Source organism: Balaenoptera ricei, chromosome 15, assembly GCF_028023285.1.
Source record: "Balaenoptera ricei isolate mBalRic1 chromosome 15, mBalRic1.hap2, whole genome shotgun sequence".
Lineage (NCBI taxonomy): Eukaryota > Metazoa > Chordata > Mammalia > Artiodactyla > Balaenopteridae > Balaenoptera > Balaenoptera ricei.
In genome coordinates, this window is record NC_082653.1 from 37,447,218 (window position 1) to 37,463,838 (window position 16,621).

General features: G+C 40.8%; 1 protein-coding gene across 10 annotated transcripts in view; it reads left to right on the plus strand.

Moving 5' to 3' along the window:
• PLCB4 (phospholipase C beta 4) overlaps nucleotides 1–16,621 on the plus strand; it is a 415,724-nt gene that overhangs the window by 256,466 nt on the left and 142,637 nt on the right. For all 10 annotated transcript variants that reach the window (XM_059896967.1, XM_059896965.1, XM_059896971.1 and 7 more), the window contains exon 3: nucleotides 209–307. In XM_059896967.1, coding sequence (XP_059752950.1) covers nucleotides 224–307 — 84 coding nt within the window. In that variant the 5' untranslated portion in view covers nucleotides 209–223. The remainder of the gene's footprint in view (nucleotides 1–208; nucleotides 308–16,621) is intronic.

Consider the following 16,621-nt stretch of genomic DNA (forward strand, 5'->3'; position numbering starts at 1 on the left):
AACAATCACCAAATGATCACCAAACAACCAGGAGAAGGGATTTCAGGGTCAGATGAAGGGAAGAAGAAAAAAAAAAGACAATTTATGGACTTAGTCCATGTGTATGAAGAAAAGCTTTTGCAAACACGTAAATATCAAATGACTAACCTTTGATCTTCACTTGTTTTTTAATTGTGTTCACTAATGAGATACCCTTTTTCATTTTCAGGTCTTAAATATAATCATGGCCAAACCTTATGAATTTAATTGGCAGAAGGAAGTTCCTTCGTTTTTGCAAGAAGGAGCAGTTTTTGACAGATATGAAGAGGTAAAGAAGTATTATTAATCGTTTCTCTCAAAACATTCTTATAATTATTTCATTTTAATCACAGTATTGAGTAAATAGTCTTTGACATAAGTAAGAACATCCTGGAGATTTATAAGTTGGAATAGTTGGAAAGAGTCAAAGTTATGAGATATAATAATAATGATAATGATACTATAATTTACTGAGCACTCTCCCTGTGCCAGATATAATAATAATGATGATACTATAAATTATTATGTGCTTACTGTGTGCCAGACAACTTTCTAAGCACTTCCTGTGTATTATTTGTTCAATTCCTTATAATAAACTTATAAGATTGTTGCCATTATTATGCTTGTTTTACAGATGAGTTTCATGGAGTAATAGTTTTTGCTTAATGAAATGCTTCTGGCAGGCTTTCCTCATAACACTTTCTATTTGTCATAAATGTAGTAGTGATTGGACTTTGTGCTGGTCACGTGCTTTGCTCGTCTCGTTTATAGACATCAGTTTGACCAAAGCTTTGCGCGCCTCTGCTTCTATTATTTATTGCTTGTGGCCTTGCAAGGTGGCGATGGCTCCTGGCTTTCTAGAAACCAGGGGTTTGGGGCCACCAGTCTGTTCAGAAGGTTTAGGACGGAGAGTGGAATCCTCCTTTACATTGTTAACGTGTTGTTTTTCTTAAGAGTTTACTTGAATTTGAGGTGACTTGTGGAGGGGTGTGTGTTGCCTCTAAGGCGAAGTAAGATGCAAAACTTGTTCAGACTTCATGCAGAGTCACAGTTGGTTCCTTTCAAAATCAGTGGAATGTATGTGGCTCATCGTGGTGGCCTCCCAGGTGTTCAGATCATCAGGCCTTTTCGTGAGGTCTGTGGGCTGACACAACTCACTAACTGGTTGACTTGGTTTTTCCAAAATATGTATCATAATACTCTCTAGATTTATACCATAGTTGTTTTGTGTAAACAGAATTGAGAAAGGCAAAGGATGGACCCAAATGTGGTCAGTATTCTTCATATTGAGTTAAAGTATTGTGGTGAGAGCTATCTATACTACTGAAACTTTACTGCTTCCCTGAAAGAACAGCATTCTGCTATAAGAAGAAACAAAACAATTTTCTACCACCTGGAGGCAACCGCTGTTAACTCTTTTGCAGTTCTTCTAGTCTTTTTTCTAATTGTTTTTCCTCTTCCATAGTTGTCGTCATAGAGTAATCTTGAAAATACAAATCAGAACCTCTTCTTCCTCTATTTAAAATGCTTCCATGACTCCCTCTTGTAGGATAAAGGCGACTCATCAGAATGAAATACAAGGTCTTCCATAATTTGGGTCCTGCCTAATTCTACAGCCTCATTTCCCACCAGTTTTCTACAAACACTCTCTGCTTTAACCCTAAGAATACACTTAAAATTCCCCCAATAAACTATTCTATTTCATGCTTTGTGCTTACTGCTGCCTTTTCCTGAAAGGCACTTATCCCTCCTTGTTTGACAGGAAAACTCCTATTTATCCTTCAGAACTCAGATGAGAGAGAAATCTTTACTCTTTGATATCTCCCTTGACCCATTTGATAAGAATTGATCACTCCTTTGTGCTACCACTAAACTACCCTTGCACATACTACACTGCACTCACATTTTATTTAATGTTTTTGTCTTTCCTAGTATACTCTGAGTTTCTTGAGGTCAAGGACCATATTTTACTTATCTTTTTCTCTCCAGGGACAAGCAGAATGCCTACAGTTGCCAAATTCACTGTAAATATCTAGTATCAAAAGGGATTTTAAAGGACATGGACGCAACCTAAGTGTCCATCGACAGATGAATGGATAAAGAAGATGTGGCATGTATATACAATGGAATATTACTCAGTCATAAAAAGAAATGAAATTGAGTTATTTGTAGTGAGGTGGAGAGACCTAGAGTCTGTCATACAGAGTGAAGTAAGTCAGAAAGAGAAAAACAAATACCGTATGCTAACACATATATATAGAATAAAAAAAAAAATGGTTCTGAAGAACCTAGGGGGAGGACAGGAATAAAGACACAGATGTAGAGAATGGAATTGAGGACAGGGAGAGGGGGAAGGGTAAGCTGGGGTGAAGTGAGAGAGTGGCATGGACATATATACACTACCAAATGTAAATAGATAGCTAGTGGGAAGCAGCCAGATAGCACAGGGAGATCAGCTCGGTGCTTTGTGACCACCTAGAGGGGTGGGATAGAGAGGATGGGAGGGAGATGCAAGAGGGAGGAGATATGGGGATATATGTATAACTGATTCACCTTGTTAAGCAGAAACTAACTAAAGCAGAAACTAACACATCATTGTAAAGCAATTATACTCAAATAAAGATGTTGTTAAAAAAAGGGGGGGATTTTAGATACAATTGATTCCAACTCAGTTTGGTTTTATTATAGTTTGTTCATTTTCTTGATAATTGAAATGGTGAGAGGTCCTTGAGACATGTGTGGAAATCTGTACTTCAACACATTCAAAATATTAGGGTAAATCATATCAAATTTTCATCTTTTAAATTAAAAATTATCAATATCAACAAGTTGATAGAGTTCAAGCCAAATGCAAAGAAAGTGTGCTTGACTAATTTTGTCCACTTTACACAACTTGGTGAAGAAAGCCAAGGGCTAACTTAGAGGCATTTCCAAGCCTTTTCTCCCAGGTAAGTCAGGTCTAGGTTGAGTACCAGCGCCACCACGATGATGACCATTGCCCTTCATTATAAGCTGGCGAGTGACATCTCTCCCTGAATCTGCTAGAGTATCCCAAAAGATTTGTGGTTTTCTGAGGCAGTTTCCCAGGCTCTGGAAATCTATAGGATAATTAAAAAATACTTCCTGGCTTCCAGTTCTTCAGAGAAGGTCATTTTGAAGACATTAAATGTAATCACTGGCTGAGTATCTCTTCTGCTGTCATATAAGCAGAAAGCAATTAGAGAAAGAGTACTTTTTTTTGATAAAGTGAAATGTGATTTGATGAACTGGAAGTTTATCATCATTGAATCATTTTTATTTCTCATGATTTTTTTTGGTTATTAATCATCATAACTCACTTATATTTAGAAAATACTGATGACTTGCACTTCTAAAGGCATTTACTTTTCTTCCAGGTTCCTCTGAAAATGAGGTAAAGCTAGAAGGAAAGAAATCTTAACAAGTATTAAATACAATCTCGCTAAGCTTTCAACTTTCTTAAGTGCTGTTTTACTAGGATTATAAGCAAAAAATTTTTAGCTTCATAAAGTAAATAATGTCTCTTCATAAAATATATCAAACTGGTGTTGACCTTAAAAATAAAACAGTTATTTTATCAGCAAAAATGGGTTTATTTAGGAATAGCAGAGGAGTTGCAATTTGTGACAAGCAAGCTATAGCAAAAGCCATAGACAAGTCCATAGAACAAAGGAGAGGAACATTATTGTAGAGAGAAAAAGAGGAAGTCAGGAGGGGTTATTTTGAACAAAAATCCGTTGGAGAAAAGTGTGAGTTCAGGGAGCTGGCAGGTTACTCAGAGGCTGAGTTGCTGGGCTAGTCAGTATCTTGTGGGAGATGCCATGCACGTCTTTTCCTTTTGGGGGCCTGTAATTGATGATTCTTTCCTATTGATGATTCTTCTCTGAGGTCTTCAGCTGACAATTCTTCCCACAGTTGATGTCCAGTGGTACCTTGTGAGAGCTCCTCCTTCTGGCTTCCTGACTCCATTTTAGTAAGGTTTCCCTTTATTAATTTTCAAACCAGAAAGCCAAATAGTGTTTCAAATGGGGCTGTAGCCAGTTGTTCTTATTACAGTTGACCTTTGTACAACACAGGTTTAAACTGCGTGGTCCACTTTTATACGGATTTTTTTCAATAAATACCTACCACAGTACCACACAATTCGCAGTTGGCTGAATCAGCAGATGCGGAACCACGGATATGGAGGGTTGACTGTAAAAGTTATATTCAGATTTTCAACTGCACTGGGGTTGGCAGCCCTAAAACTTCACGTTGTTCAAGGTTCAACTGTATTTCCCTATCCTGTAAGATTTAGTTCTTTGGAGTCACGGCCATTAAAACATTCAAGGCACCAAATATAAGCAGAGAAGGTTTGTTTCTACAGTTTTTTGCCTGAACAGCAGGGAGAAATGACAGCTGACAGCAAGTGGGAGGAACAGGAGTTATAGAAAACACAACCTGATCATCCCAAAAGTGCCACAGCAAAGGGACCATTTGTGAAGGGGCATAAACACCTTCAGCACCATATGGCAACTAACATTATCATGACGGTCTGAAGGATTGGGTAAACATTAAATTGTGTTCCACGTATTGGTTTAAAGAAGGCAAGGAAGTGTTTTAATCAGTGGGTGAGCATTCACTAGGTCAGAAAAAAATAGTATTTACTAGCCACTGTTTTAAAAATATGTATTATTTTGCCAATAAATGCAACTAGTGCAACTGTATTTAAGCATTATTTTATTATTTCTGCTGAGGGATTTCTTTTGAGGTAGCCCAAAATTTCAGGAACTGCAGCCTGCATTGTAGGCTCTGATTGTATTCTCCTGCCACTTTGAAAGCTGTTTTTATCTAACTTTACTTGACTTTTAAGTTACTTACATGAAAAATATATTTCGTTTCCTAAGTGGTACAAGTGATGTAAAAATCTTTAGACATTTTTCTATCACAGAGGAGAGAAACAGCAATGCTTTTTAACACACACGCAGCCCAAATGCCTCTAACTCAACGGGCATCCTGATTTGCCTTTCATGTCCTTATTAAAGGGCTGAAGACCCCATCCCCTGGCTATTCAGGGCTCTCCCCAGCCTTTCCTAGAATTCCTAGGTGCCTACAGCTGCCTTGTGATCACTCAGCTCCTCAATGCCTTCTTACTTCTCTGTTCCCAGGACTGTTCCCTGCTCTAGTTTATTTCTCTGCCTAAACCCATTATATCACCGAACCTCAGGAACAAGGATGTTGTGTGAAATAGGCCTTTATTAAAAATTTGGTGGTAGCAGAGGAGAATTACAGCGTGCAACAGGAGACAATAGATATCATGAGGAATAAATTTCAGAGGTCAGCCGGGGCAACAGGTGTCTCTCTCATTGCCTTCTTTTTTGCCCCACTCTTCCACCAAGAAGCATGTTGCTGTTTCTTTTCTTTTTTGATCTCTCCCTCAGAATCCTTTTCTAATACACCCTTTTCCTTTTTCCCATATGCCTCTTATTCCAATTAAAAACAAACAGACAAAAAAAAAAAAAAAACTCCCTCTCAAACCAAGGAGGAAAATGGGAAATTCTGGTCCCTTCTCATCCTGAGCAGTGTGGTTCCTTGTCCAGCTGAAACTCTCCCGTCCAGACTCTCCTGAGACCTCTGCTTTTGCGTAACTTTGAAGGGCAACGGATATACTTAAACACACAAAAATTTTAAAGACCTTTCTCCCTTGAAAGAAAAAGTGGTTTGTCGTCCTTCTAGAGAAGTGGTCACCAGCAGAACTTTGAAGTGATGGACATGGTCTGTATCTGGGCTGCCTGTTACCACATGTGAAGAGGATTGTGATGCACAGTTGGTAATCTCAGGGCTTTTTCCCCCACCTGTGCACAAAATCTAGCCTGCACTTATTTTTCTTAGAGTGCAAGAGTTTCTCTTTAGCAAAATTAATTCAGTTTGGCATTTGGAAAACAAAGAAACAAAACAACAACAACAACAAAAGTGACCAGTGTGACTGAGGAACTGAGGTTTTATCTTAATTAATTTTAATTAAAGCTTACATAGCAACATGTGGCTGGTGGCTCTCTTATTGGACAGCACAGTTTTCTAGACAATTAGCTTAAATTACAACCAGATTTTAGAATACCATCCTCTTTCCCCAGCACGCAGAAAGAGCTCTCAGTTTGCTTAACTGGGGTCTGCAGTTTCATCAGCGACGTCTTCTTAGTGGCAGCCAGAGCAGAGATTTGAATGTTTTATAGCTGACTCCCCTCCCCCGCACCCCACATCCCAAGTCCCAGCTTGGGTTGGGCTGCCCCTTTTCCTCACCTGTGGGATTTTGTATCTGAGGCAGGCTGCCGGGTTGGAGTGCCCTTTTCTGGCAAAGCCTTGGTCTTTATTACTAACCCCCACCACCAAACTCGCCATCCCCAAACCTCTCCTCTGCACACACACATAAACGGAGCCCCTTGGTGCTCACAACTGCCGCCAGGAAAACAGAAACAGTTATGGTAGTTGCCAATCCCAGAGGAATATGGAAGTACAGCATCAATAAAAGCTAAAGTGAGGCCAAGTGGGACAGGCCGAACTTGGCCTCTTTCCAAGGCAGTTCTGAAACCAAACTGTAGGGCACTCAGTGAAGCTCCAAAAGGCCCAGGCACCCTACATACCCCAGGCTGCACATCAGTGAAGCAAACAATTTAACAAGTGTAATTTGCAAAAAACTAAAAACACATCCTCATAGAAAGTATTTTGACTGTAAGATTTATTTAGCTCCTCAGTGAGGACACCAGCAGGATGATAAGTCTAGTTGTAAGAGCACTGGAGGAAAAGAGGAGAGGAAAGCTGCAACAAGCTTTGTCAGTTAGATACAAAACCAGTTACTGCCCTGGAGGGTAATAAAACCGTAACCCCTGAGGTTGTCTTTTCTACCAGACGCAAATCACATGCATCCCTTATAGAACAAAAAATGGCTGCAACTTATCTAGCTAACTTCAGAAAATCTGGGCCCTAAACTACAGTAAATAATAAGTCAAACAAAGGGGCATTCTTCTAGAGAAATAAATCATCCTTGGATGGGTCTCTAGACAGTGTTCCTGTATAACGTGGAAAGGATACATAGCCATCTTTTTATCTCATTCCCAGTTTTGGGTAATTTAAACTCAATTGTACCCACAGAGTTAGGATATCCAGCTCAAAAAGTAGAAAGTTGAATTGTAGCACATTATTTGTATTTACAGTGAAAGATACTTACAGAGTCATCATAATGATAATAATTATGATCATATTTATTAGTCTTTCAATGTTTAGAGTCAACCTAATGGTAGACAAAATATTTAATTATTATTGACAAAACAGAATGAAAAATCTATTAACTTTGTCAGTGCAAAGTAAGGGTACAGACAGATCTTGGAAAGGAGAACTAGTTGGAGACACAGAGGAAAAACCAGAGGCTTAATATTCTCAGTGGGAGGAAATGTTGATAGTTAGTTGACGGTGCATGAAATAGAGGCTTCTGTCTATTATTTAAAGCCGATCACAAAACCAAAAATAATGTGATTTCACATTTGGAAGGGAGAGGAGGAAAAGTAGGGAAATGAGTTAAATGGAGTTCCATTTCTGAGTTGTTATCCTAAGGAACCTATCAATATTACTACGTGTGCCTGGTGGATAATTAGTTCAGTTATTCGCTGTCTTGCCATGAGTCCTGCTTTCTTCAAGCTCCAGTCCCTACTAGAACTGGACATTTAAAACAAAACAAAAAATGTGTTATATCACTTTATTGTCCACCAAGTTACATCCAGATGTCTTGGTTTGATACTGCAGGCCCTCAGCATGTGGCCCCAGATGTCCTACCACCCTCACCCCTGTGCTTTCCCCCCACAGTCACATTGTAATGAGGAAAGTGGCAGATTGTAACCCTTGTGGGGTGAGGAGACCAGGGTGGGCAGTGGGTCCAGGGGACTGACTGAGGAGGCCTCAGAGAGCAAGCCCCCTTCGGTCTGGGTCTTGGTGGGTGAGTCCACTAGCGGATCAAAGCACAGCTAGGATGAGGGGACAGTCCGAGCTCCTGCAAGGGCATGGGTGTGGGATGGGGGGAGTGGCTTGTCTGGCTGGGGTAGGAGGGCAGGTGGTGAAGGCAGGAGCTGCAGCTGCAGAGATGAGCAGTGTCCCACCATAAATGCTTTACTTTCCAGCCCAAGCATTGGCACTAGATCCTGAAGGCTATAGGGATCCTTCGATGGATATTTTTTAGCAGGAAAGAGTGAGGTCTGAATATGACTGTAAAGTGGGTCTGGCTGATTAGTTGTGTCTGGGAGGGTAGAGGTGGGATTGAATGGCTGGATAGACAGTCATTCAGGCACATGGGAAATAAGAGGAGGGGTGGAGGATGGAAATGAATTAGAGGATTTTCTAACCTGGTGGATGTAGAAGGTGAGGGAGAGTAAGAAGTGTAAAACAAGGTTGGGATTTCCAGCCCAGGAAGCTGGGTGGGCTCTGATGCTGGCAAAGAGAATGTCAGAGAAGGGGTAATTTATGGATGTGCTTATGTGGTTCTTCTTCATGAAATGAACGGTACTTATCATTGTATGTTCTGTTGTACCCCAGAAGCATTTTGCATATACAGAAATCACATAAGTTTTAGTTAAAAATAAACTGCGCAAAAAGAGAATTGACAAACATAGTAAACTACCCAAGAGGATGAACAAAGGGATGCATTTTGTTCCTTCCTCCGTCCTCCACTCCCAGGGCTGCTGTTGGCATCCTGGCTGGGGTGGGCGTCGTGAGTAGGGGCATGGTATGAACAGAAGTCTGAGAAGTAGGCGGAAGCCTCATCGCGTACAGCAGCAGTTCTGAAAGTGTGGTCCCCAAACCAGCATCAACAGCATCACCTAGAACTTTATCAGAAATGCAGGTTCTCAGGCCCATCTCATAGATGAATCAGAAACTCCGAGAATGGGCCCAGCAGTGTACATTTTAACTAGTCCTCTAAGAGACTTGGATGCACATTTGAGTATGAGACTCAGTGGTCATAGGACCGGGATGGGGAGCTTGGATTTCTTTCTGAGTGTTATGGGAAGCCATTTTCAACAGGGACTGACGTGATCTGGTTTACGTTCTGGTGACAGTTACTTTGGTAGCTGTGCAGAGAATGGATTTGTAAGGGGCGGGGTGCAAAGTGCACACCGGAGGTACAGAGTACGGTTAGAGAACACCAGAAGTTTAATTTAAGGAAGGTGAGCTGGAATCTTAGTCCTTCCTTTTTCTTGGTGTATCTCTACAGGCAATTTTCTTAATATCTCTGTGCTAGAAAAGGGGAGCTAGGAAGGTAGGTGGGTCTGAAGAGTATGTATTATATTTCGTCTAAGGATCCTATGATTCTACACCCACCTACCTTCAGTTACCTCTTTCTTCATCATCATCTTGTGACTTCTTCCTCATATGGTAAGAAAGGTGTGGCCAGAGCCTGAGCACTTAATCACTTAATCACGTTGAAACAATCCAAAGCTGCAAGAGCTAGTATCAGCCGGGGTTTTACAAGAACTCCTGGGCCTGTTCCTTCCTCTAGACCAGCCTTTGAAATAACAGTGCTAATAACGTTATCTGTGCTCTCAGACCCCCAAAGCTTAGAGCCCATTGTCGTCCAAGCAGGAGGTGTTTAAGGAAAGGTCTGTATGGTTTGCAAAATTCTGGGAAGTAAGTGGACTTGAAGACAAAAGACTTTGATTTGAGCCTTGACCCTGACATTTACAAGTTATGACCTTGAGCAAGTCCTTTCACCTGCCTTAGTGAGCTTAGTGGGCTTCTAGGGGCAGAAAATTGTGGGATGGTAAATACATGGTGAAACTAATGGAAGATCAGGGTTATTTTAAGTAAGGTTTGTGCAGACACATCTTGGTGCTGACTTTCTTGTTCATGGCCACAACACTCCCTGGAGGGGGGCTATATGGAAGTCTTTATTTCTCAGAAGTTTCTGCTTTAATTAGATAAGGGAAGCTCTGACCAGGTTTCTTTCTGCATTTGTTAATTCTCAGTTGCCTTCGGCTCAGAATAATCCATATGCAAAGTGGCATATATTGGATGGCATGTTCTAATTCCCTTCAGTGGTTTAGGACAGCAACCATTTATGTAGTCTTTCAATCTGTGGGTCAGCCATCTGGGCTGGAATGGGCACACTCAAGTGTTTGCTGGTCCAACTGGGGACTGGCTGATTTAAGATGGTCTTAGCAGGACCCTCTCGTCTCCATCCTACCTGGTCTGTCATCCTCCTGCAAGCAGATGGAGCTTGTCCTTTCCTGCACACAGCCGAGTTTCTGCTGCATGTTCTAGACCAAAGTAAGTGGGGACATTGGGAGGGGCTGCAAGGTCACCTTGCGAGCAGCGAGATTCAGGGAGGGGTGAAGGAGTGTGTCCCTCTCTGCAATCAACCACGGTTATTGTAGGTACTCTTTATGTAATCAATCATCTTGCATTGAAAAGGCACAGAACAGGGGTCAACACACTTTTTCTGTAAAGGACCAGATATTAAATATTTTAGGTTTTGCAAGCCATAGGGTCTCTGTCACAACTACTTAACTTTGTAGCGCAAAAGCAGTCATACAACATTCAACAATCCGTAAATGAATGAATGGGCTGTGTTCCAAGAAAATTTTATTTTCAAAAACAGGGCTGTGGTCTGCAGACACCTAGTTTAGAAGACGAATAATGATACATAGAAATGAATAACAAATTAGTTTGGATGGTGATGATGATACTTTCAGGTAATTACTTTTAGCTCAGTCATTTTCCCTTATGAATATATTATTAAATTTTCAGTTTAGTCATCCTCAATTTTGTTCCCTTTTCTCTATAAATGTATTGGCTTTTGCTGCATAATCAGTTATTCTTGTCTAAGATGCTCCAGTTTTGTTTGTTTGTTTCTGCTTACTCTTCTCACTTTTATGTTTTTTCCCTCTCTGTGAAGTTTCTTTGGGTTTACATTTCTTCATTTCTTCACAAAGGTAGAAGATAACTCTATTCCCTGGAGGAATAGAAGCATCTCACCCATGAAATGGTGTCTGAGTCAGTCTCATGGAAAACTCTAATACTTGAGATTCATGCTGTTCAAGGGTGCAGGAAGGACTTATTTGTGGGAAGATGAGACATGCATCCACTAGGAAGCTAGAGAAGCAAATCCGGGCTGGCATTCGATTTACAAGGAGCTGGTGAAAACAAAATGAAGCAATACACACAAAAAGAAAGTGTATAAATAATGAATAAATCAAATATAAGGAGCTAGCTGAGGAGTACTTAGGTCTCTGGAGTATTACTGCTATGCTACAGAATTTAGTTAAAATTCAGTGGCTAAAATGACAGTGCTTGCTTTTTTTTGTCTTTAACATTTGTTTTTAATTGAAATATAGTTGATTTACAATATCATGTTAGTTTCAGGTGGACAGTGCTAGTTTTTTATTACTTTTGTTCTACCTGAGTGTAAATAGGAAAATGCACAATATCTGCTCCTTCAAATCTTGTCTATAGCTGCAGGGGAGCAGGAGCTCAGTGGCTGTGGTCAGGCATCCTTTAATTAGGGTTGATAAGTGCAGCCTTGCAGATCTCCAGCCTGATGGCGATGGGGCCCAGAGAACATCCTGGCTGCATTCTGTTTGGGATCACACTCTGTTCACGCGTGTGGCCTGGCCATTGAATTAATGGAGTTCATTCAAGTGTGAACAAATGAACAGTCAAATGAAATATACAGCATATTTTAAAGTGAATCATTTTGAAGTCCCTTCTCAAGTAAGAAAATGGCATTTTTTTTAAACTCAGTTTCATGTGAATGAATTCCCTGCTCCTAAAAATGATGATAAATGTTTTCGTTGTTACTGGTTTTGGTTCTTTTTAGGGAGGATGCTTTTCAGTCCTTATGTTCTCAGAGAGACTGCAGCAAGTGGTCTTGAAAAGCAGGGTTTTAGTTCCCTGCCCAGAAATTGAACCTGAGTAGCCTGGATGTAAACTAGGAATTCTAGCCACTAGTCCCCCAGGGGCTAAAGGCTAAAAGCAAAGAGGCCCTGGCTCTTGCCCTATTTGAAAACAAGAATGTTTCAAGGAGACAAAAAACTGTAAAATCAGGTACAAAATTTATTATTATTAGCACAGCACAACCTGTGGGAGAGCACACAGGGAAACTGTTTATTTAAGGCAGAAGCAAGGCAGAGACGCACACCCCAAGAGAAAGGGTGTGGGCGTCCTCCCTAATGAGGAGGAGTGCAGTAAAGAGGCAGTTAAATCGTTTATATAGGGCAGTTTTTCCAGGTCGTTGTTTACCTTGGGCCAATCATCTCGTTTCTTTTCCACACCTCACCTGTCCTAGGACCCTCTGCAACATGCATGCGCGTGTTTTTGCCAAGATGGATTCCAGCACAGAGGCCTGTGGGAGGTTTGAGATCACCTATTATGGGGTGGTGCCCTCTCCCTTTTGGGCCTGGAGGAGCCTTTCTACGCATGTGCAGTCCAGGGAGTTCTCCTTGACCTCAGGAGTGGTCATCTTATCTCTTTATTCCAGCAGAGCTCAGCTCCTGCCATTAACTTTGTCCTTGGCGTGTCTAAGGAAAACAAAGCTCTAATTTTACTTCACTTGGTAAATACCAGCTGTCCAGCCAGGGCCCATCTACCTCCTACCTCACTTGCAGTAGAAATATCTGCCACTGTGAACCCTCACCAGGTGCTCTACAAATGGTATCATTGTGTAAATGCTCTACAGACATTATTTCATTCAAGCCTCCTAAGAACGCTGTTGTTAGGTGGGTCTTTGTAACCTCATTTTACAGATTACAAAATCAAGGCTTAACATGGTTAAACACCTCACCTGAGGTGACATAACTGTTCACAGGGTGAGCTGAAAGATGCCATGCTAGCTAGCCTGCAGTGGTTCTCAAAGTGTGATCCCTGCAGCAGCCTTAGCTGCACATGCAGAACTTGTTAGAAGTGCCAATGACAGGCTCCACCCCAGACCTACTGAATCGGGAATGGAAACTGCAGGTGGACTCCAACAGTTTGTGTTTGTTTGTTTGTTTGTTTTTTAACATCTTTATTGGAGTATAATTGCTTTACAATGGTGTGTTAGTTTCTGCTTTATAACAAAGTGAGTCAGTTATACATATACATATATCCCCATATCCCCTCCCTCTTGCGTCTCCCTCCCACAGTTTGTGTTTTAAGAGCCCTCTGGGTGATCCTGATGCAGCTCGAATTTAAGAACCACTAGGCATAGGGCAAGGGAAGGAGTTTTAGACTTCCTTAGAAGGAAAAAGAAAAAAAAAAATTAAATCCATTTAAAGTTCTTCACAACTAATCTCCCCAAACAGGCAATTCAGATAAACAGGGGAAGACTGTTCACTAAAAGAGACTTTTCTTTTTCCAGAGGGGTTGAACCTATTAGATTTTATTGAGCTCTTCTAGGTGCCAGGCACAGTGCTAAGCACTTGACGTCAGTCATCTCTTTAAACCCGCAGGTGGTTGCGAGGATTAAATGAGATTGTTTTCCACATTATACAGGTGGGGAAAGAGAAGCTTAAATCAGTTAAGAAATTGCCTACTACCCAACATGTAATCACGGACAGAGCCAGTCTCCAGAACTGATGTATTGATGAAGAGAACATACAGGAAGCACAGCTATCAGTACGATGACTTGACATCTTGGAATGGCTGCCATTTGCAAATGATGGGGTTCAGAATATGCCAGCCCCAAATATGGCACCTTTAGTATATTGAATACTTTAAGGTGAAGGAGTTTGAGAAAACAGCAGAAGCAGGAAGGTCAGTCTGACCTTCCCATCTACTCCCCTCCTCTCCTCTGAAACAGGTCCTAAAACCCACATGTGAGAGGTGTGCTTCCTACTCCTGGACAAAAGGGGCATCCTTATCTTCTGAAGAAAAAGGGGCTCTGAGAAGAATTTGAACAAACAGGCCTTCTGAAGTCCCCCCCTCCCAGTTTATTACACTTACCTCATACTCCTTGACTCTCAAATTTCTCCACAACTGTCTACTCTTCCGCAAACCCAGCACAAAAATACTCAAGCTTAACTGTTCTAGTCCTCATTTTCTTATAAAGGCTCCCAGGTCACCTAAAACTTATATTAAATACATTTATATGCTTTTCTCCTGCTGATCTGTTTTGTCAGTTTAATTTTCATACCCAGCCAGGGACCCTAAGTAGGTCAAGGAAATCGTATTCCTCCCCCACACAAAGAAACATTTTTTGGGGAAATATGTATGATTGAAAAAAAAAAAACAATCTACCTATTGAAAAAAAACTTTCTGAAGTTCCTTAATGAAGGCTGTTTAACTCTTTTAGTCACCGATTTGCTTTATCTATTTAAGGCCATAATTATTACATTACTACAGCCAGGAGTTCTTAATTGGATTCTGCTAAAGAAATGAGGATGGGCAAAAAATTATTTTTCATTTATTTGCCCCTAAGAGCAAATAATTGCCTCATAAGCAACCCTAAAAACACTAATACCGCTACCTTAGAATCAGTGAAAATCAGCATTTAAGGATAAAAAAGTACTAAGCAGGACTTTTTTAGTCTTTACATTTTGGGGGGAGAAGACCCCACACAACTAGATAAAATGTACTATATGAAAGGAATATAACATTTCCTTTCTTTACTTTTTTTTTTTTACATTTCCTTTTTTTAATGAAATCTTTTATTTACTTTTAATTTTTAATTTTTATTTACCTACTTATAAAATTTTTTATTGAAGTATAGTTGATTTACAATGTGAGGAACTTATGTTTTTAATTTAATTTTTATTTTCTATTGCAGTATAGTTGATTTACAATGCTGTGTTAGTTTCAGGTGTACAGCTAAGTGATTCAGTTATACATATACATATTTCCATTCTTTTTCAGATTCTTTTCCCATATAGGTTATTACAGAATATTGAATAGAGTTCCCTGTGCTATTACATTTCCATTCAATCAATAGAAATAGACATAAAATATCCTCAGCAGGGAAACCTGTCTTTTAATACTGAATATTGATTCTGATAAATTAATAAGAAACACATGGTTTTTAAACTGCTTATTCTTAAAACCATAAATAGTAGGCAATTGCTCTGAAATCCTGCCTCATCAAAACATTTAATGAAGCGGATGGGCTGAGCTAGAATAGCTTCCCAGGAATGTAAGCCAACATACTCTTTCTACTAAAGAGTCATCCTGAGGACAGTTTTGCTGCTGCCTCCAGTGCTTTCCTACTGTGGATTGTCTTCTTCCAAGTACCTAAAAGGGCAGATGATTCTCTCAACTTTGGTGAGATGCAAAAAGGAGCCTAGTTTTTGGATGCTCAGCAGAGCCAAGTTGCCAGGATATTGTTTGCAAATAAAGGGTTTGTACTAAGTGGTATTTAGGGTAAAATCTTTGCCAGAGAACTCTTTCTTGAAGAGTTTGAAGTACACATAGTTGGTTAAGGGCATGGGTTTGGAGTTAAACAGAAATAGCTTCCACTTGGGCTTTGCTGCTCAAGAGATGTGACCATGAGCCAGTCTTAAACCCACTAGGCACTAAGCCACAGCTTCCTTGTCAGGAAAATGGGGGTGATAATACCTACCTCACAGAGCCATGATGAGGAATAAGTAAGATGGATCTTTTTACAGTGTAAGTTGGAGTATACCCCTCTTCTACTTTAAACCTTCAGTGGCTTCCTACCTCATTCCAAATAATTTCCAGAGTCTTCCTTGTCCCCTTACAAATCCCTTACACAACCCATCACTTCATTGTCCCATTGATGTTCCCTGGAAGTATTAGACACAAACCTCAGGGCTTTTGCACTTGCAGCTTCTGCTCTGACTGCTCTTCTCCATGTATCATCAGTTCTCCTGGTTTACTTCCTCACTTCTTTCCAGTTTTCCTCAAAGTCACCTCATCTAAAGAGGCCTTCATCATCATCTTACTTAAAAAACGCATGTGCCCGTGCACACACACACACACACACACACACACACACACGCACACCCCTTACCCTTTAGATTTTTTTATCTTCGCATTTATCAACTCCTGATATATTATTTATTTGCCTGTTGTTCATTGCCAAAGTCACACGTAGAATATAAACCAAGAGACAGATACATTGTTTTTATTTACTGCTATGTCCCCAGCAGGGAATTCATTCATCACCTCACAGACATTTAATAAGCATCTCTGATGATCTAGCAATTCCTTGGTTACATATCTGGGACTCAAATGGATTGTTATTTAAATGGTTCCTAATTCGTAAGGACTTTTAAGGGTCCTAAGAAACTGGAACTGGAGCTCCTTTAGGGCGATCTGGAGAAGGGTTAGCAAGAGATCCCACCTGTGGCAGCCGTGGAGCTGTGCCATTTACATCTCCCTCCAAGACAAAACTGTCACTAGGAGTGCAGTCAGTGGGACGGCCTCCGCTGCAGCATCCTCACCCCTGCGACGTTCAGCCGAGGCTCCCAGCCCATGAGTGACGTGGCAGAGACTGGAGCCGGCCCTTTCCTGCCCCGGGTGAGGCTCCTCTGGTGGGTGGTTGTTGCCCTGTGGCTCCGATCCACCTGGCGGAGACGCTCTCAGAGCTGCCCTGCAGTCTGAGACCCTTCCTACCCGCTCATCCTTCCTCCCTCCT